Source organism: Mastigoproctus giganteus, chromosome 13 (genome assembly GCF_048544385.1).
Source record: "Mastigoproctus giganteus isolate SK-2022 chromosome 13, ASM4854438v1, whole genome shotgun sequence".
NCBI classification, from domain to species: domain Eukaryota; kingdom Metazoa; phylum Arthropoda; class Arachnida; order Uropygi; family Thelyphonidae; genus Mastigoproctus; species Mastigoproctus giganteus.
Window position 1 is genome coordinate 106659874 of NC_143587.1, and position 20401 is coordinate 106680274.

General features: G+C 35.8%; 1 protein-coding gene across 4 annotated transcripts in view; it reads left to right on the top strand.

Annotated features, from left to right (window-relative positions):
- The window catches only part of pns (DENN domain containing pinstripe), a 371641-nt gene that overhangs the window by 310884 nt on the left and 40356 nt on the right, over positions 1-20401 (top strand). For all 4 annotated transcript variants that reach the window (XM_090388148.1, XM_090388147.1, XM_090388145.1 and 1 more), the window contains exons 23-24: positions 5528-5599; positions 12341-12423. In XM_090388148.1, the coding sequence (XP_090244274.1) occupies positions 5528-5599; positions 12341-12423 (155 nt within the window). The remainder of the gene's footprint in view (positions 1-5527; positions 5600-12340; positions 12424-20401) is intronic.

A 20401-nucleotide genomic window follows, 5' to 3' on the forward strand; every position in this document is an offset into this window, starting at 1 on the left:
CCAAGAAGGCACGTCAATGTAACTATGCTTCTGCAACCCAAATTTGTCAAGCTGTTGCGACTGAAACAAAGGTGTCAGTCCCACCTAACACATCCATTGCAGAATGGGCATGATCTGTACTGTTGATGAATCAGCCCACTAACAAACCTATTTCAGTCGATGAAACAAACGATACCCCCATCTCAGTTCCATCTAAAATTGCATCATGTGATAAAATGCAAAAGAAACTGCAAAGACAACATGCCATTGAATTGCCACAATCAAATTCAAGGAACATGGACAATGAAGATGTAAATGCACAAGAAGAAACAATCCTTCATCTTCGTGCAGAAGATGACACGGAGATCGGGTGTTCGCCTATTGGAACTGATGATGTAGAAGAGAGTACAGATTATGATGCCCTTCTTTTCCTAGAAAGGAAAAGACTAAATATGATTGTCAAGAGTAAACTGCTCCCTCTCACAAGAAACAGACAGACTCATCTTCCCTCTCTAAAACCAAATAATGCAGCACATTAGAATTGTAGAGGTTTATGCAGTAATACTGATGATATCTATGATTTGATCATAGATATCATCAGTATAGCTTACAAGAGACTAACTTAAATCCACAGGTAACTTATGGATTAAAAATTAGACATCCTGCAGAAAAGAAATTCTTCAAGCCGTGCACACAGAGGTGTTGCAATTCTAGTGGACTATAAAATACCAGTTAGAAACATTTAACTTCAGACCCACTTAGAAGCTGTTGCAGCGTACATATAGCGGTGGGACAAACAATAACTCTAGAGTCATTATACCTTCCACCTAACAATATCTACAGGTTGAAAGAATTAGAAGATCTTATAAAACAAATACTATCTCCCTTTTGTATTCTTGGTGACCTCAATGCACATCATCCACTATGGGGATCTGCTTACATGGATAATAGAGGACACAATAAAAAAACTCATAGACCAACTGAACCTAACATTGCTGTACACTCAGCTCTCCACGGGATCTATGTCAGCAATTGACATATCTATTTGTTCCCCTCAATTATTTCCCATTATAGATTGGACAGTTTTAAATGCTTTGCACAACAGTGATCATTTTCCAATTATATGCAGAATTCAAACAATGTAGATGCAGTGCCCTGATCATCAGGTGGAAATTCTCTAAAGCAGATTGGGAAAAGCTTCTGCCTCCATCTCTTTTGATAGCCAAATTGATTTGACTAGTGTCCATTGACAATGTAACTGAGTGCACACACTATTAAGCAAATGTTGTCAGCAGCTTCTGAAGCAATACCAGTCTTCTGCTTTCAGTTACAGAAACCTTAAACTGGTGGAATAATGCTTGTACCGTAGCAAAAAGGAAAAGAAATAAAGCCTGGAATCTGTTCCGTAAGTTTCCAACCACCAGCAACTTAGTTCAATTTAAAAGACTTAAGGCAAAAGCACGAAAAATCAGAAGAAAAGCCAAAAATATTCATGAATACAGTTTGCCTCCTCTATCACAAAGGATACTAGCAGTCTAGTTATATGGAAAAAAAATTAGACAATTAAATGGTAAATATCTACCTGTTTCTGTTCCAACCTTAACCAAGAAATATCTTCACCACAAAAAATAGCTGACACACTTGCAGAGACTTTCTCTGAAACGTCTACCATTACAACTTATGATGCTTCCTTTCTAAAAATCAAAGCCTTAGCAGAAAGATACAAGATAAATTTCCAAACTACTGGAGCTGATGGAATCTTTTATGTAATGCTAAAATATCTAAACAATACAGCACGGATGACTTACCTGGGTTCTTGAAACTGACAAGCTGCTAAATAACAATCAGTTTGGATTCCGACAAAATAGATCCACTTTGGACAATTCTGATATATGGATATTTGGATCTCATGGTGAAAGCAGAGACTAATATCCGTAATGCTTATGTGAAAAATTAATGTTTTGTAACGGTAAGTTTGGATATTGAAAAGGCTTTTTTTGATACAACCTGGAGGTATGGTATATTGTGAGACCTTTACATCCTAGGATTACGAGGACATTTACCAAAATTCATTCAAAACTTTCTTCAATACAGAACCTTTCAAGTATGTTACCGAACAGTGCTGCTCTTATTTTTACTCAGGAAGAAGGGATCCCACAAGGATCAATACTTACTGCTACTCTTTTTTTCACTTAGCCTGAACCATAACTCAGAACATTCCCAATACTGTAGAACTATATATGTATGCCGATGATCTCACTATACAGGCACCTCACCTCCTGCAAGTTTGTTGCACTGGTAGTGCGACAAACTTGCAGGAGGTGAGGGGGCACAAAGACGAATCGGAATCACATAGCATTGCAGGGTCCGAAATGCCTTTGTCATGCAGTAGAGGACGTTGAACGGGAGGTTGCGTGAACAGTGATCCTTCTGGAAGTCGGCATTTGCAAACCGGTTCCCGAGGCAGTAGAATGGACGAGTATTCAAACATTGAACTGGCCAACATGCACCTCGCATATGGAGCTGCGGACTGTAACGGGCACACCGCTCTGCGCTTGTACCAGGAACGTTTCCCACACAAACGTGCTCCACATCATACGATTTTCGCACGTGTGCACAGAAGGTTACGTGAGACTGGTTGTTTCACGAGAGGTACCATGAATCGAGAGCGAACGACAAGGACGCCAGACAATGAGGAAAGTGTCCTATGTCTTGCAGAAGGCAATCCGAGTATGAGTACTCGAGCGATAGGCCAACGATTGGGTATTTCCCAATCCACTGTATGGAGGATACTGTCAACAAACCAAATGAGTTCATACCATCTGCAATGCATCCAATCATTGGAGCCTGCAGATTATCCACTCCGGAGGACTTTTTCTACTTGGTTTCTTCAACAGAAATGGTTCGCAAATGCTGACTTCCAGCGGGATCGCTGTTCACGCGACCTCCCGTTCAATGTCCTCTACCGCATGGCAAAGGCATTTTGGACCCCGCAATGCGATGTGATTCCGATTCATCTTTGTGCCCCCTACACCTCCTGCAAGTTTGTCGCACTGGTAGTGAATCACCCTGCATCTTACAGTTCAAAATATATTCATACCATTGAAAGACAGTTACAACTATCCCTAAATAAGCTAGAAATATGGACGATGCAAAATGGATATCGTATGTCAGAACAAAAAACAGTTGCAGTTCACTTCTGCAAAAAATGCAAACTGCATCTAGAACCAGAACTTCGGCTGAAGAATCACCTGATCCCTCTCACCAGTAACTTTCGTTTCCTAGGTTTAATGTTGGATACCAAACTTAACTTTGTTTTTCACATAACATATCACCAAACTGTCTGCCTGAAAAAACTTAAATTGCTCAAATCCATTTCTGCTATGAAATGGGGTGCTGATAGATAGTCTCTTCTACATCTGTATCGTGCACTTATCAGGTCTTGTCTAGATTATGGTGCTGTTGTCTATGATTCGGCTAAGAAAAGTGCACTGATTAGACCCAATACCATTCAACACAGTGCCCTCCTAACTGTTCTAGTAGCGTTTAGAACATCCCCTGTCCAAAATCTTTATGTAGAGGCACATTAACCTCCACTTCACCCTAGAAGGAAAATGCTGCTCCTTAATTTTATGCAGCCAAAAGTCAGTCTTCCAGTCCATCCTCTTCAACCAATGCTTTTCAACCCAGAATGGACTGCATTCTACAACAGCAAACTGGCAGAAAATAGACCCACTGAACACCATCTGGTATTCATCTAAAAGATTTATTGCATGCCTGGAACTTTCAATTTGACAATATACATCGACAGACTGATATACTTGATCCACCCTGTTCTGTAAATCTCATTCACTGTGATACCTATTTTCGTCAATGGAGTAAGAAATGTCTCAAAAAGTCTCAAAACAAAAATTTAGTTGTTTAATAAAGGCATGGCCTTTATTAAACAACTTCATAAAGGCCATGCACTCAACAATTCTCAAAGTTCCCTAATATATACAGATGTTTTGAAAACAGACTCTGCCATTGGTGCTACAGTTGTCTTTTCTGCTTTTATGATTTCCATATCACTACCAATTGAATTTAGCAGTTATACACAATAAAATTAGCCTTAGAAAATATTAACACTTTCCACAATGCTAGCAGTGTAATATACACTGATTCCACGAGTGCAGTCTCTGCATTGAACAATAAGTTTTCAATATCGTATCCCATCATAAAACAAATCTTATACCATTTAAATCATCTACAATGTAAAAATCACTCGGTGAAATTTTGCTGGATCCCAAGGCATTCTGGTATCACAGGTAATGAGAGAGCAGATCAGGCAGCCAAACAACCGAACAGTACAACACCAGCAAAATACCAAGTGCCATATATAGATTATTTAAAGCATATTAAAAAAATCTGTACAATTCAGTGGTCCGAGACCTGGAAGTCACAAATAAACAACAAATTGCTCCAAATCAAAGAGAAACCAGAATTATGGAATTCTAGCTACTGGAAAAACAGACAGGAAGAGGTTGTACTAGCAAGAATACATATAGTGCATACACACCCAACCCCAACCCATATGTACCTGCTCATTAGGGGAAGATCCACCTCTATGCATGCACTGTTCATCACCACTCACTGTTAGACATATACTCCTAGATTTATACATTATGCTTATATCAGAAAAAGTGCTTTCATTTCATTGTCAAGTTCTTTCATTTCACTGTTCTATAGAACTTATATCACTTGTCCATATTATTGGAAATAATGTGAATCTAAATGAGCTATTTAGCTTCCTGAAGCAAATACGAATATATGAATTCCTGTGATGTGAAAATCAGACCAATTAAGTACATAAAAAAAAACAAGAATAGGCACATTTTGGCACCAGTTGCCCTTGTGTCCTAAAACATCCATACCAATACTTAACCCCTCGTAGACCATTTTATATTTACTGTAATCTTCTGTAATATCTGATAATTTATATGCATCTCATGTATTTTATTTCTCTGACACAAGTCCCTTTAATACACATGTCATCCATTTAGGCCCAAGTCTTGAACAGTTTCTCTTGGTTGGTGTAAAAAGGCTGGTAGCTTCTACAGTTACTTCCTAGTACTTCCTGGGATGCTTTCCATTCAGAATTTGCTGTTAGTAATATCAACAGTTGGTCCCACTGTGTAGCCTTTCAACAGCTTTAGTCCTATAAAATTACTGTTATACAGTAAACACTTTAAAATCCTGTTCCCCTCAAGGATTGAGAGGTGCTAGATTTCAGAGAAACATACGTGGTGGTTGATCTGGTTAGGAATGGCTATTAGTTCAAACATGAATACTGAGAGTTTACTGCGTATTATGACGAATTTCACTTGAAAACAGCTTAAATTGTTTTGTTTTGGAGGGATGATTGGTTTGAAGGAATTCAGCATATTTACAAATTGCTGTATTTTAAAATTTTATTCTAAAAAATTGGATTTGTTTGAAAGTTTTTTCCCCTGATTTTTAAAAAATTGTTTTCTTACATTTAAACCATTGTATGATTGTTTTATTTCAGAATTAATGGAAACATGTAGAACTCCTCCAAGATGTAGGTCTCCAAGTGTTCCTAGAAGACCAAGAGAACCCAGTAAGTTAACCAGAATTTTCTCAGCAGCTGTTAGCAAATTATTTTGTTGATAAGAAGTACATGTTTTATTCATTTATGTGTATAATATTTTTTGCATTTATTCCTGATAAACATTTATGCCTAGATACAGTTCATTTGTTGGCAGTTGTTTGGCCACTTGGCATAAATGAAACTAGATATCCTTTAAAAAATATAAAATTTAATCTTTGCCAGTACATATACATTGTAGAATTTGATTCATTCAGATACTCTTGCTGCTACAAATCCTCTCTCTCTCTAATTTTTTGACTCCTGTTTACCATTTTTGTTTTTTATATATATGGCAATTTTATCATAGTATCCAAATTACTTTTCTTAACTTTAATTATTTTGGTTTTATAATGGCAAAGTTCCTTTGATATAACCTCATGCATGAGCTGTCCTAACAGCTTGTCTATGCTTTTCATTATCAACTGAATGTCCCGAATTTTATACTGCTTGATTGGTTTGTTATCTATTTATACAAAAAAGAGTGAACTATGTTTGCACTTTTTATGAACCTTTAAACAGTTTGTTTTTAAAAAAAAATTCTTTTAAGTTCCAAAATTAAAATTAAATATCCAATATTAAAGAAATTGACATAACAAAAATGAATGAAATAATTATGAATAGTATTGCAGGAATATATCAGTGCAGTAATTTAAATCAAATCAAAATTTGTGCATGTTACCTGCATTCAATTTCAATTGTGGAAAGATGTTCTGCTCTCAGACTGAGGCCCGAGTATTTGACCTTATGACTTGGGCTTATGTTCAACCTAGGGACAAATACCATTATCTGCCCAGTTGCTAACTATCATCACCTGAGAAGGTGAATCCACTATATTGTTAAAAACCTGAGACATTTCCACTACGGCTATTTCAAAGCTTATTTTTTCAGGTGATGCTGTACAATTTAAAAAGATATTAGCAACTTGGGCAGAAAAATGAGCTACACAATCTGCATGGGTAGCCCAAATGTCTGTTCGTAAATTTCATTCTCTAAATGCATAATACTTAGCTTTTTTTATGAAATTCTATTAATTTTACAATATCTGTAAGATTAAGTATAAAAGACCATGTTATTACTTGCATGAAGGGACTAAACATCCTATGTGCCATCTCCTCTAATGGCTCAGGTGCCAGTCATTGCATTTTACTTTGAATCTGTTGTGCACTTGCCCACTCCAAACTAGATTATGGATCTCAGGTTTTATGTCTCAGCTAGGAGGTTTAACATTTTGCCTTATTTGAGCATTTTCCAGTGGCTAGAGCCAGTCCACCATCAGGCCATCTGTATTGCTATTGGAGCATTAAGAAAATGCTCCAATAGCAATCTATCCAGAGTGTGTACATGAAAGCAGCTGAACTGCCTTTGTTTCTTAGGCACAAGCAATTGTCTTTACAGTATACCTATACATTTAAACCGAAATTTCTGCCAGATCATCCCCCTTGGACATCTTTTTTTGAGCCACAATGGGAAAATCTGTAAAATCATAGACTACTATCTGACCCTTTGGTGTTTGTGTTCAAGAGCTATTTGCAGACTTTAAGAGCATGTTAGACAATGTTGAGTGATCAAAGGAACCACTTCTGCTCTGGCATTCTCATTTACCATCTTTTAACCTCTCCATTACAAATTGAGCAAAGGCATGCACTCCATCCTTCATCTACTTACAACTTTATGCCACTCATTGAGCTCAGACTTTATCCTTGTCTTCATAGATGACTCTTAATTTGTATCAACTGTGGGATCTGCTGCCATCTTTCCAGATAATACTGTAACTGCAAAGATTTCCAATAAATGTAGCATATACCTGGCAAAGTTGTATGCTATACAGTCACCATATTAATAAAAACTGCAGTTACCAAAGGTGTGTGTGTGTGATATGTACTGATTCTTTAATTGTATTACAGTCTTTATTGGCTAAAAGATAATTCTCATTGAGTTCAGTCTCGTGTTCAACCGAAGTTCTCTTTCTAAACGTTCTTTTGACATATATTTCTTTTGGATTCTGAGCCACTTTGGGATCAGGGGTAATGAAGCAGCAGACATTTCAGCCAGGTCAGCACAACCCTTGAAGCCATAACTTGCTGGTCCCCTATATAGACTACAGGCAATTCATGATAGACTTCACTCCCACTGGCAACAGGCATGGCATGGACAGATCACAAACAGATATATCATATAAAGCCTGTAATGAAATGCTGACAGTCTTGTCTGCAATGGATGACCTAATGAGCGGTTTATTTTAAAAGAGAAAAGAAAAACATGCTGGGCAACCAACCTTGCATTTATTCTTTAAAAAGGTATCCTAGTATGAGGATACACCCACCCCTACCTAATTGAAAAAATTTCCATCGAAAACAAACCAGTATCGATAATATATGTTTTATTTCATTAAATGTTTATTTGACAATCTTTTAGTTTTAATGTTATTTACCAATTAGCATAAATATGATTGATAAAAATGAGGTAGGTATTGGCAATTTATAGCTTTTATGGAACATATCCCTGACTGTTATACAAAAGTCTGCATGTTATAGTGCGCATTTTTATTATGTGTTGTCTTTTGGAACATTTGTTGTGTGTTACAGCAGGATCTGCTGTATATACATTTTTGAAGGTCATTTCAAATAACGTGTCCACATATGTGGGTCAGAAAACTGCTAGATTGGGGGGAGAATACACAGGCTAATAGATTAACAGTAGCCACTGAGAGAGGTGAAAGTGATTCTTGCACTGCTTCTATTTGAATGAGCAGCAGTCTGGAAAACAAGATGCAAGGGATTTCAGAGACTGCTTGGAGTCATTGCGGTACAAGTAATCATGTAGGTTGTGTTAGGGTAGCTAAGAATAGAACAGGTGCATGTATACTTGTGTGTACACCAATGCTAGGAGTTTGGTAAATAAATTTGTTGAATATGAGGTGTTGCTCGAAACATCAAAGGCAGATATTGTTGAGATATCAGAGACGTGTCACACAGATATAAGGAATGCAGAACTGGAATTTGGGGAGTACAATGTGTACAGTAAGGATAGACAGGATAGGAAGGGAGGATGGGTTATGCTATTAGTTAAGAAACACAAAATCCAAGCAGGTACAGCCAACGGACATCGCTGGACAGTGCAGTGTGAAGTCAGTTTGGTGTTGACATAAGCACTGGGAAATCAAAATTGAGAGTAGGAGTGTGTTATAGACCTAATGACTCCGATGAGTATAATAAAAAACTGTACAGGGAAATAGAGTGGGCCAGTAAATCAGAGAGTCTTATAATGGAGGATTTTAATTTCCCGGATATTGACTGGAATTTGTGGATTGGTCACTCACACACTAGCAAGGCTTTTGGGGATAAATTGGATGATTGTTTTCTACAGCAGCATGTTCGGGAGGCTACTAGAGGGAGTAATATTCTTGATCTGATTATCAGTAGTGATTCTTCATGCATTAAGAATCTGCAGATAAAGGAACCACTAGGTGGCAGTGATCACTGTGCTGAAGTGTGATTTACTCAGAGTTAACTACCATTAGGAGTAAAGGGAAGGGTTTTTGCTTTCGTAAAGGCAACTACGGAGGTCTGAGACAGTATTTAAATTCTATACGGTGGGACCAACTGATGATGTTTCCAACAGCAAATTCAAAATGGGAAGCATTCAAAGAATTAATCTTGGAAGCTACTAGGCTTTTCATACCAACTAAGAAATATTGTTCAAGATTTAGGCCAAAATGGATGTTTAGATGAACTAATTAGACATGTGGCAGAGAAGAAAAATGCCTGGGATATATATAAATTAATGGGTGACATGGAAGCCTATGAGAGAGAAGCTGGTCTGTAACCAAGTCACAACGGAGGTTAGGCAGGCAAAGGCAGATTACAAGAAATCTTTGGCAAAGGATGCAAAGAAAAACAGCGAAGAGTTCTTTACTTATGTAAACTCTAGAAAGGAGGGGATGAATCAGATTGGTCCACTTGATATTGATGGTTCAACTGTCGATGATCCTGCTCAGGTAGCTAACAAACTAAATGAATATTTTGCATCTACAGCCACACATGAGGAGTTATTCAGGGAGGGGAATTCCAGATGTGTATTAAACTCTGGCAGTAAGCTAAATAATCTTATAATAACTGAGAGTAAAGTTGAAGAGAAATTGTTGAAGATAAACATAAGAAAGGCACCTGGGGTGGATGGAATCTATCCAGTTATATTAAAGGAGGCAACGAAGTAAGTAAGCAAACCCTTAGCCATAATTATGAGATCTTCCTTGGACTCAGAGGAGGTACCCATGGACTAGAGATGTGCAAATGTGACCCCAATTCACAAAGGAGGATCAAAGGGCGACACAAGTAATTATAGACCTGTTAATTTAACTTCTGTTCCAGAGAAATTAATGAAACACTGCAGGATCATCTAGACAAGACTTCAGTTATAGCTCGGACAGCATGGTTTTGTTAAGTGGAAGTCTTGTCTGACCAATTTGATTGGATACTATGATGTGGTCACAAAGCAACTGGCTGCAGGGAATAACTTTGATATCGTATATTTGGATCTTAGAAAGGTTTTTGATACTGTTGCACATGGAAGACTGCTGCACAAATTGGAGCAGTGTGGCATTGGAGACAAATTGCTGCTATGGAATAAAGTGACGGTTGAGTGGGAGAAGACAGAGAGTGGTAATCAATGGACACTGCTCTTCATGGACTAATGTTATTAGTGTAGTCCCTCAGGGTTCAGTGTTGGGTCCATTGTTGTTTTCTCTATTCATTAATGATATTGATAATGGTATATCAGGCTTAATGTCCAAGTTTGCAGATGATACGAAGATTGTCAGGGTTGTTAATAATACTACACTGCTGCAACAGGATCTAGAATAGTTCAGCAGATGGGCTGAGAGGTGGCAAATGAAGTTTAACATTGACAGATGTAAAGTGCTACATATGGAAAGCAGTAACCCCAGAGTAACGTATGAACTCTGTGGTTCTATACTGACAGTGGTAGGGAATGAAAAGGACCTGGGGGTAATTGTGCAGGCAAATATGAAAGTTTCTGAACAGTGCAGATGGTCTGCAAGAGTAGCTCGTGGTGTCTTGCCAGTGATATATACAGGAATTTTTCTAGCAGGGATAAGGAGGTGATTATCCCCTTGTATAAGGCAGTGGTCAGGCCACACCTTGAGTACTGTATACAAGTCTGGAGGCCTCATTTTAAGAAGGATGTAGAGCTGGAACGAGTACAGAGAAGGGCAACCAAGATTAGTGAATGAAACAAAGGGCTGCTCTTACAAAGAAAGGTATCACCTGATAGGGCATAAATTCAAATTGAGGAAAGACAGTTTTGGATAGATGTGCAGAAGTTTGCATTTAGCCAGCGGGTAGTTGGTTGGTAGAACAGACTATCATCTTTTGTGGTAGAAGTTGATAGCCTATATAAATTTAAGGCTGAGCTGGACAAGTATTTGGAACGAACAGAGCATTTTTTTTTTTTTTTTTTTTTACTGATGCTGCATAAGCTTGCTTTCTTGCATCGTATGCCTCTACTAAGGCTACGTGCAAATTTTCTTAATCTTCCAGTATATGCTACCATTCTTATCTGTGATTCCACATAATTGTTAGATGTAGTTTATAATTGATGGTAATAGAAAATAGCTTTGAATATTGGAGAAGAAACTTGCACATGCTATTGTAATAGACATATAGCACAAGGAAGCCACAGGCTTTAGCTGTGTGGGGGAAATAAGTAGATAAAAAAAACAAAAAAAAACTAATTATTTGCTCCCACCTCACATAGGTAACTGTTGACTTTTGACTTTTCCTGCCAGCCTCAACTACCTGAGAAAGCAACATGTTCCAGCAATCAACGACTCACTTGCTAAAAGAAAACTTCTTATGATCTAGTCTAAACCTCTTCTCCTGTAATTTGAATTTATGCCCCTAAGTTCTGGGAATTCTCTGTAACAGTGAAAATTCCACCTTCATTTATTTTACTAACCCCTCTTAGAACTTTATAAATCTAAATCAGGTCAACTCTGAGGTGCCTGGTTGCCAAGCTCTGTAGCCCACATAATTGGAATCTTTATATGATCACCCTTTTGCTAATCTCACCATGAAAGTTGCCTGCCTTTGGATCCTTTCAAGAAGCTCAATATCTTTTTTCAGATGAGTATTGGGAATTGATTATATTCTCCAAAATTTAGATGCATAAATTGAAGTCAAGTTAAATAGACGTAGAAGATATTATCACCTCAAAAAGTAATGACTAGTTTTTTTTTTTTTTTTTTTTTCATTGAAAACATCTTGAATTTTTGCTTTAAAAAAATATTACAAAAAAAAATGTTCAAGCATCAGCCAATTGTTTAATCATTATTGTTTACCTTATTAGCTATGTTAATCTGGCAGGCATCGAAAATGCCTGCCAGATTAATGTACCTGGTACTTTTTTTTTTTTTTTTTTCATTTCTGACATTCTAATGTTGACCATTTCAATAAAATAAGAACATAGTAATATTAAAAAGCTGCTATCAGGACTACACTTCACATAGTGCTCATGTGCTTTTGGAAAACTCAGCCCCAAGCCCACTTTCGGAAAACTCAATTGCGAAAGGGTTAAGGATATATTGAATGCTTTATATATAGATGAGTAAGATGATAGTAAATAAAGCATTTTCTAAAGAATACTATATAAGAATGAAACATTCTGTTTAATAGAACTTTGCTTTATTTTTAGAATTATCAGTACCAGAAATACAACAAATGCTAGGAGATGCAGTTAATAATATTGTGAAATACTATTACAAACCAGAAAAGGAGGTAAGATTATATTTTAATTCTGTGGGTATAACTGTATTAGGAGTTTGAGATTTCCAGAATAAGTTTTATTCTTTACAGCATATTATTTCAATACGTAGAAAAGATAAGGTAGAACAATAATAGAAAGAATATAATTCTAAAAGCAACAAGCTTAGACAACACCAGCCATAAAAGGGGTGAGGGAGTCACTTCATTTGCTAATCCTTTAAATTTATACAACACCAGGTTGAAATTTATTCAAGCAGTTAATTACTCGAACTGAAAGCAAATTTGCGCGTGTCCATTCTGCAACCATTCTTTTCTAATTTAAATTTCTGCCCCACTGTTGTGTGTGGTGAGATCTGAGAAAGAATGAAGATGCCATAGTATTTGGTTTACTCAACCCATTCAAGGCCGTAAACAGCTCAGTCTGGTCCCTTTTGCAGATGCCTAATTTTCAGGTGCTACAATTCGCAGAACTAGTCTCTCCCCCCCCCCATAAGAGCACCCTTTCTCCCTGGATTAATCTTATTGCCTCTTTTCTACACCAATTCATTCCTTTAGTCCTTTCTGAAATGACTTCTGTGTGTGTGCAGTATTAATGATGTAGTGCAACTATTGCCTTATACACGGAGTGGCCACTTTATTAGTACACCTACCTTTTCATGAAATGGAGCACTCCTTCGGTAACAGCATTGCATTTGGATCATATGATATAAAGCATGTGAGCACATAAAGTAAAGGTGTTGTATGTATGTATGTCTTTCAGCCAAGAATGAGCATAACAAAAGATTTAAGTGACTCTAAACATGTCATGGTAGTTAGCAGCAGAAGAGCTGCCGTGAGTATCTTGGAAACTGTAGCCCTTCTGGGTTTTTCATGTATGGTTGTAACTTGGGTGTATTGAGATTAGTCCAGTAACCAAATAACATTCAGCCAATAGCTGTATTATGGTTGGAAGAAGCCCACTGATTCAAAAGACCTAGGGAGGCTGACAAGATTGCGGTAGGACAACAGAAAAGCTACAGTCAGACAAATAATAACCCAGTACAACAGTAGTAACCAAAGAAGCAGTTCAGAATGCACAACTTTCATATCTTGTCACAGATCAGGTGTCGCAGCCAATGACTAAACCAAGTTCCACTCCTGTCGGTAAAAAACAAGAAGGTATTATTACAGAAGATGGGCTCATGAACACCAACACTATACAGCAGAGGACTAGAAAAACATTGCCTGGTCTGACGAATTCTTACTGCTACTTTTTCACACTGATAGGAGTACCAGAATATGGTAGGAACAGCATGAATCCATGAACCTATCCAGCTGGGTGTCAGCATTGCAGGGCGATGGCACTGGTGCAATGGTGTGGGGAGCGTTTTCATACTACTTTGTGACACAGGTTATGTGTAAAATGTTTCTGACCAGGTACATCCATTTTTGTCTGCAGTGTATCATCTGAGAACAGGTTCTTCCAGCATGTGATAATGCACCATGTCACAAGTCTTGAATTGTACAGAACTAATTCAGCCTCATTCATTGGCAATAGCCCCCTCCAGTCACCAGAGATTGGAGACCCGAGAAACAACTGCAACTTTCCATCTTGCAACAAGTGCAAGAAACATTTGAGTCGACGTGGACTAGCATCCCTATAGCTTTCAGCACCTTGTTTATTAGTGCATACAACAAAAAAATCGTGTATGTACCCTGTACACACGAAAGATGTTTTTTATTTTATGTGAAAACATCTTGGACAAAAATAAAAACCATTTAAATTTTTAAAATCAAACAGCTTGAACCGAAGTTATGAACGATGTAACTTTTTATGCTTGCCCGCTACTTACTCTACCTAATCAATGTTAGTGACTGAGTTAGCATCATTAGTGTCACTTAGGAAGTGATGTCATTTCAGTCTGTCTCACATTTTCGTTACCAATCGATTTTACTTCAGTTTGAAACACAGTATATTGTCTGTTATCCAGAATAATTAATGTCAAACCTCTTCCAGATAGCCAAATTTTCCCTATAATCTAACGTAAAATAAGATTAAATAAATTTAATCTTACCTTATGATTAAATTAAATAAAAAAAAAATTGTAAATCAATCTCGGAAAACAGAAACATCCATCCAGGCATTTTTATGATTTTTATACAAAACAGGAAAATTAGAAAGATTTTTAAATGCTCTTGGTTTTTAAAACTTACCGATAATTGAGCACGGACAGTCTGTGCATCCAAGTAGCATTTGCACACATAACAATTGTAACTCGCTCTTTTCTCATCTTAAAACCTGATGCAGGCATTTCTCTTTTAGTGGCTAGGGTTTTTCTCGGTAATGCTTTCCATAATAAGTCTGTCTCATCGAAATTATAAATGTTTCTTTCTCTTAATTTCTATAACTGAAGCAAACTTACTTTTAACGCTGCTGAGTCGTCTGCAGAAAGTTTCTCGCCTTGAATATCTAGTTCACATATACCATGTCTCAGTTAAAGTTTTTCAGCCAACCTGTGCTTGCCTTAAAATCTTTATTACCTCTTAATTTTCAATTAAAATCCAATGTTTTTTCACACAACATTGAGCCAGACGCTGGCTCGCCTAAATTTCGCTCTGAAGTAAACAAAAAAATAAAGTGATTGCACTCTCTAAAGCAGCATTTTCAGGTGAGAGATTTCCTAAATTTTCATCTTTTCTAATTCTATTAATAATTTCCATTTTTTGTTGCATAAACTACGCATTTTCTTTTCGTTCACATTTTACGTAAAAAATTGAGGAAAATAATAAATCGCACAGCTTCAGGCTGATATTATCCTTACCAAATCTGGAGTTAAACTAATTTGAAATTCACTCATGGTTTCTGAGAAAACCCAGTAGTCTCTGTGACAATTTTCTAAAGCACATTTCTGAAGGTCACAACCATAAAACAATAAAAACAATTTGCAGTTTTCTGTTTATTGGGCTTTTTGTTTGTGCAATCTGTTATAAGTGGGGAGTAAACTTGATATTTCGCTTAATAGAATCAAAATTCAGTTTGCAAATGTTATCACTATAACCAGCGCTTACTGTACTACCATTAATAAAAAAAGAAGAAAGATCAGCCTTTCAAATTATTCCGGATAGCCCACATTCTACTGTATTTAGTATGAATGACATACTGTTTTGTGCTCATGCCCACTACTTACTCTACCAAATCAACCTTAGTGGCTGAGTTAGCATCATTTAGGAAGTGATGATGTCATCTGCATCATTTCCATCCCACATTTTCGTTACCAATTGGTTTTACTTCAATCCAAAAAATTTAGTAGGTGCCTCCAAAGATGTTTTCATGTCAAAAATCCAGGTTGTTCTAATGGCTAAAGGGGGACTTGCTTGCTATTAGATAGGTGTATCTAATAAAATGGCTGTTCACTATACAAAATGATAATCACTTCTTTATTTCTGCTGGCAAAATTCTTTTATATCTTTGAGGGGAACCCCATGAGTTGGTCCTAGCAGCCTGTCTGACTTGCTCAGAGAACTTCATGTTGGACTGTACAATTATCCCTAGGGCTTCTGTCCTTTTCGTTCTCCGCTACCTAGAGTTTATTATTACCTGATGAAAATAGTATTGCTGTTCAAAATAATGAAAATAGAAACATTGGCTTTCTGACTAAAGTGCAGCATTCTTGAAATAAAATTGCTGCTCCTTTTGACTTTTGGTCTGATCCACAAGAATGACTGTTATTTCATCCCATTTTATTAGATAAAATGGCTGGTTTGAAGTACTGTTTTGGATCCATTTTGTTATCACAAGCAATGACATTTACTATACACCTGTAATAGCAGTTGTTCACAGATGAATAAATAAAAATTTCTGGAAGGTCACTGAACAGAATAGAACAAATATTGAGGTGTTATCAGTTATGATAGCATGTTTGAGTTGTCTAAGACAGCTAAACATGCTAAAACAAACAATTTAGACATAAAGAATTTCTTATTTCTAAAGAAATAGAAAATCAAACTTGTGAAACCACATAGCCTGTTTTTATATTAAGATAGTTAAATGGTAATTCTCCAAATCTTAGACAAGTTGCTAAGACTGGACTGGTGGGGGATGGGTTGCTTATGATAGTTCAGTAATTTTTTAAAGGCCATAAATAGTTGTATATAAAATAGAAGAGAATTCCCCATTTTCAGTTACTGTTATCAGTGACAAAAGGAAGTGTTTTTGTTTTCACTAAAGGATAATGTTTGCTGTAGTTAATATTTATGTTCTTCATGATGGAACAGTATACCTGAGAAGTTGACAACTAATGGATGGTTAAATGAAATATTAATACTATATGAATAATTCTATAAATTATTCACCTTTTTATATCCTTAAAGTTATCCGAATCAGACCAAAATTGATGATAAAAGAACTAATAAACTAAGTAACAGAAAGGAAAGTTGCATGGGTTGGACATAAATTAAGAGGCCCCTGAATTCTCTTGAAAAACATGGTTGAATTTTCTAATATAGTTGTAGAAGGGCATGTAAAAAAGCAAGTAATCAATAATTTCTAAAAAATGAAATACAGTAAACCCCCGCCCCGCTATTCGCGGTTGCTGATTTAATATAAAATGAAATCAAAAAAAAATGTGAATTTTAAATCGCTGTGAACATTTTTTGCCATAAAAAAACATGGGCGTGGCTAAAATCATCTTTCCCGGTCAAAACAGCGCTCAGTCGGTGGAGGGAGAGGGATGACAAAATCGCGAGCGTTGATGTTTCTCGCTAATCCTTGTTCAGTATGTGCTATGCGCTTGTCATGGAAGGTTTCGTGGTTTGCTTTTAATTTATATGCTTTTAAATTGATATGCTTACAAAAGTAAAAAATCTACCGTTTTGCAGTGTGTTAGTGTAAACAGACTTTTTCGAGTGTGTTAACGGAAGAAAGTGGACAAGTTCTTTTCTAACCCCTACAAAAATATGTCTACAAATAACAAGGGAATTGTGAAAAGATCAAAGAAGGTGATGACATTAGCGAATAAAATTGAGTTATTAGACAAAATTTCTAATGGTGAAAGTGTCTCGTCAGTGGCAAAACATTATAAAATCAATGGTACGATCAATCAATAAATCGGAAGAAAAAATCCGCCATGGTGTCCGTGAAAATGCGCTAATTACTTCAAAAATTTGCTCTGTAACTCGTGATGTTAAATTAGAAAAAATGGAAAAGGCTTTAAATCTGTGGATAGAAGGCCAAACTCAAAATAAAATTCCCTTAAGTTCACTCATCATTCATGAAAAGGCAAAACACCTTTATCAATACTTTAGCGAAACTGGTGATAGCACTGGCAGGATAAGTTTTTAGCTAGCAAAGGCGCTGGATTGAAAGATTTATTTGAAATTTCTAATAAATATTACATTTAATATTAAATTGTTTCTTATTTTCGTTTCGATGCCTTATGCTTGCATTTCACTATGTACTGTCTATGTACATAGTCATATTATGAAGGTACGTATAATACATACATAGACAAAATTTTAAACTAGTTTTTCTTATGTATTTCATACTTTGGAGTGGAACCCCTTTATTACTATGGGAGCCATAACTCAGTATTTGCGGCATTCCTCAGGAACGTAACCCCTGCAAATAGTGGGGGTTTACTGTATTGTCTGCATTAGTTAAACTATTTTATTTTTTAAAAAATTTACTGCACGTTGAAGATAAATGAAACATTTCATTGTGACTCTGCCTACCTTCACTAGTGATTAACACTGGAATATTTAGTTAATTGAAAATGCTATATGTCTACATTGTAGTGAGGTTCTACTCTTGCTGGAATCATGAAAATACAAAGAAACTGTAAATAGAAAAATTCTTGTGTGTGTGTGTCTATCCTATAATATATATATATATATTATTTTATCTTTCTATTGTGGTTTATTGTGTTTATTTTCTTAATTACGGGTGTTTTCTACTCATAGGTATTATGGTTAATACATTACTGGTCTTTAAGCTAGCCTAAACTCGGTTATCTTAAATGCCCAGGGCCTATTCATTTATTATTTTTCAACTTGTTACGTATTGCTAAAGAAATTGTCATATTAATTATAGATGAAAAACTGTAGCAATACTACTTTATGACAAAATGATAAAATATTAAACATTTTTATACATTTATTGTATTACATCTTTATACATATTTGTATTACATCACATGGTCGTCAATCCCCTACTTCATCGGGGGCTTTGAGCGGATTGACGGTCCATTCGATGTAATGCATTACTTACTTACCCGTTTCTGTTTGTATCTATCACAGCTTTGCTATTTTGTCCGATACTGAATTCTAAGTTTCTTTTAAATTCCCATTTTTGTCCCTTTCCCATTGCTATTAGTTAAATAGGTATTATTTATTATAAATTATACTGTCCGAGGTGAGACATAAAATAAATGTAAAAATATTGTAAATACACAACTAAATAAATTCATTTAACCTGCCACAAAACCACCATAATAGACCTTGGCCTGAAGTTCGGGGACTTCCGCCAAAACACCATCGGAACACAGGGAAACGCTAAAGCGACAAAGCCATAAAAATAGCCATCTATAAAACAAGTTAAGGGTGCGAAACATTCCTTTTTCGACTCGACGACCTCCACCGAAACACATCAAGTAGGATGGGAAACTTTCCTGATTCGACACTACGACCTCCACTTATACACATCAAGTAAGTAAAGTTATTGTAATTTTTTAAAAAACTCACCAGTTGGGCTTTGTGTATTCTATCACAGTTGCTGTAGAAATTATGGGATATTAATTCGGTTCATAATAAATTTATAATAAATAATACCTATTTAACTAATAGCAATGGGAAAGGGACAAAAATGGGAATTTAAAAGAAACTTAGAATTCAGTATCGGACAAAATAGCAAAGCTGTGATAGATACAAACAGAAACGGGTAAGTAAGTAATGCATTACATCGAATGGACCGTCAATCCGCTCAAAGCCCCCGATTAAGTAGGGGATTGACGACCATGTGATGTAATACAAATATGTATAAAGATGTAATACAATAAATGTATAAAAATGTTTAATATTTTATCATTTTGTCATAAAGTAGTATTGCTACAGTTTTTCATCTATAATTAATATGACAATTTCTTTAGCAATACGTAACAAGTTGAAAAATAATAAATGAATAGGCCCTGGGCATTTAAGATAACCGAGTTTAGGCTAGCTTAAAGACCAGTAATGTATTAACCATAATACCTATGAGTAGAAAACACCCGTAATTAAGAAAATAAACACAATAAACCACAATAGAAAGATAAAATAATAATATGTACTCTGTTCGTACCCGGGCATTGCTAAAACAGCTACCGGGACAACAGAAAAATCTAGAAATAATTTAAAGAAAAACCACTATAAAAGTATATTAAAAGTAAAATACAACATAAATTATCATATTACTAAAGAATAATATATATATATATATATATATATATAATCATATAAATTAGAATAAGGTTTAAAATAAAACAAAATAATACCAGCAGTACGGCAAGACTAGAGCGAAAAAACAAAATTAAACCTAAATTCAAATCTAAACAGGGAGGGAAGAGAGAGGGAGTAAGAATAAAATATTGCAATGGAAACTCCAAATTAATTTCTAAATTAATTTGGAGTTTCCATTGCAATATTTTATTCTTACTCCCTCTCTCTTCCCTCCCTGTTTAGATTTGAATTTAGGTTTAATTTTGTTTTTTCGCTCTAGTCTTGCCGTACTGCTGGTATTATTTTGTTTTATTTTAAACCTTATTCTAATTTATATGATTATATTTCAAGCATCATGTAGAGGAATATGCTTTTTGCTGCCTCTGATGTGTGCTGTACTCTCCTTTTATTTTTATTAAGTAATACTTCTTTTTTAACATTATTTAAATATAATTATATATATATATATATATATATATACATACACACAGTCCATTCTGGTTATTTGGGACACATCGGGACTGGTGCATTTTGGCCCGAT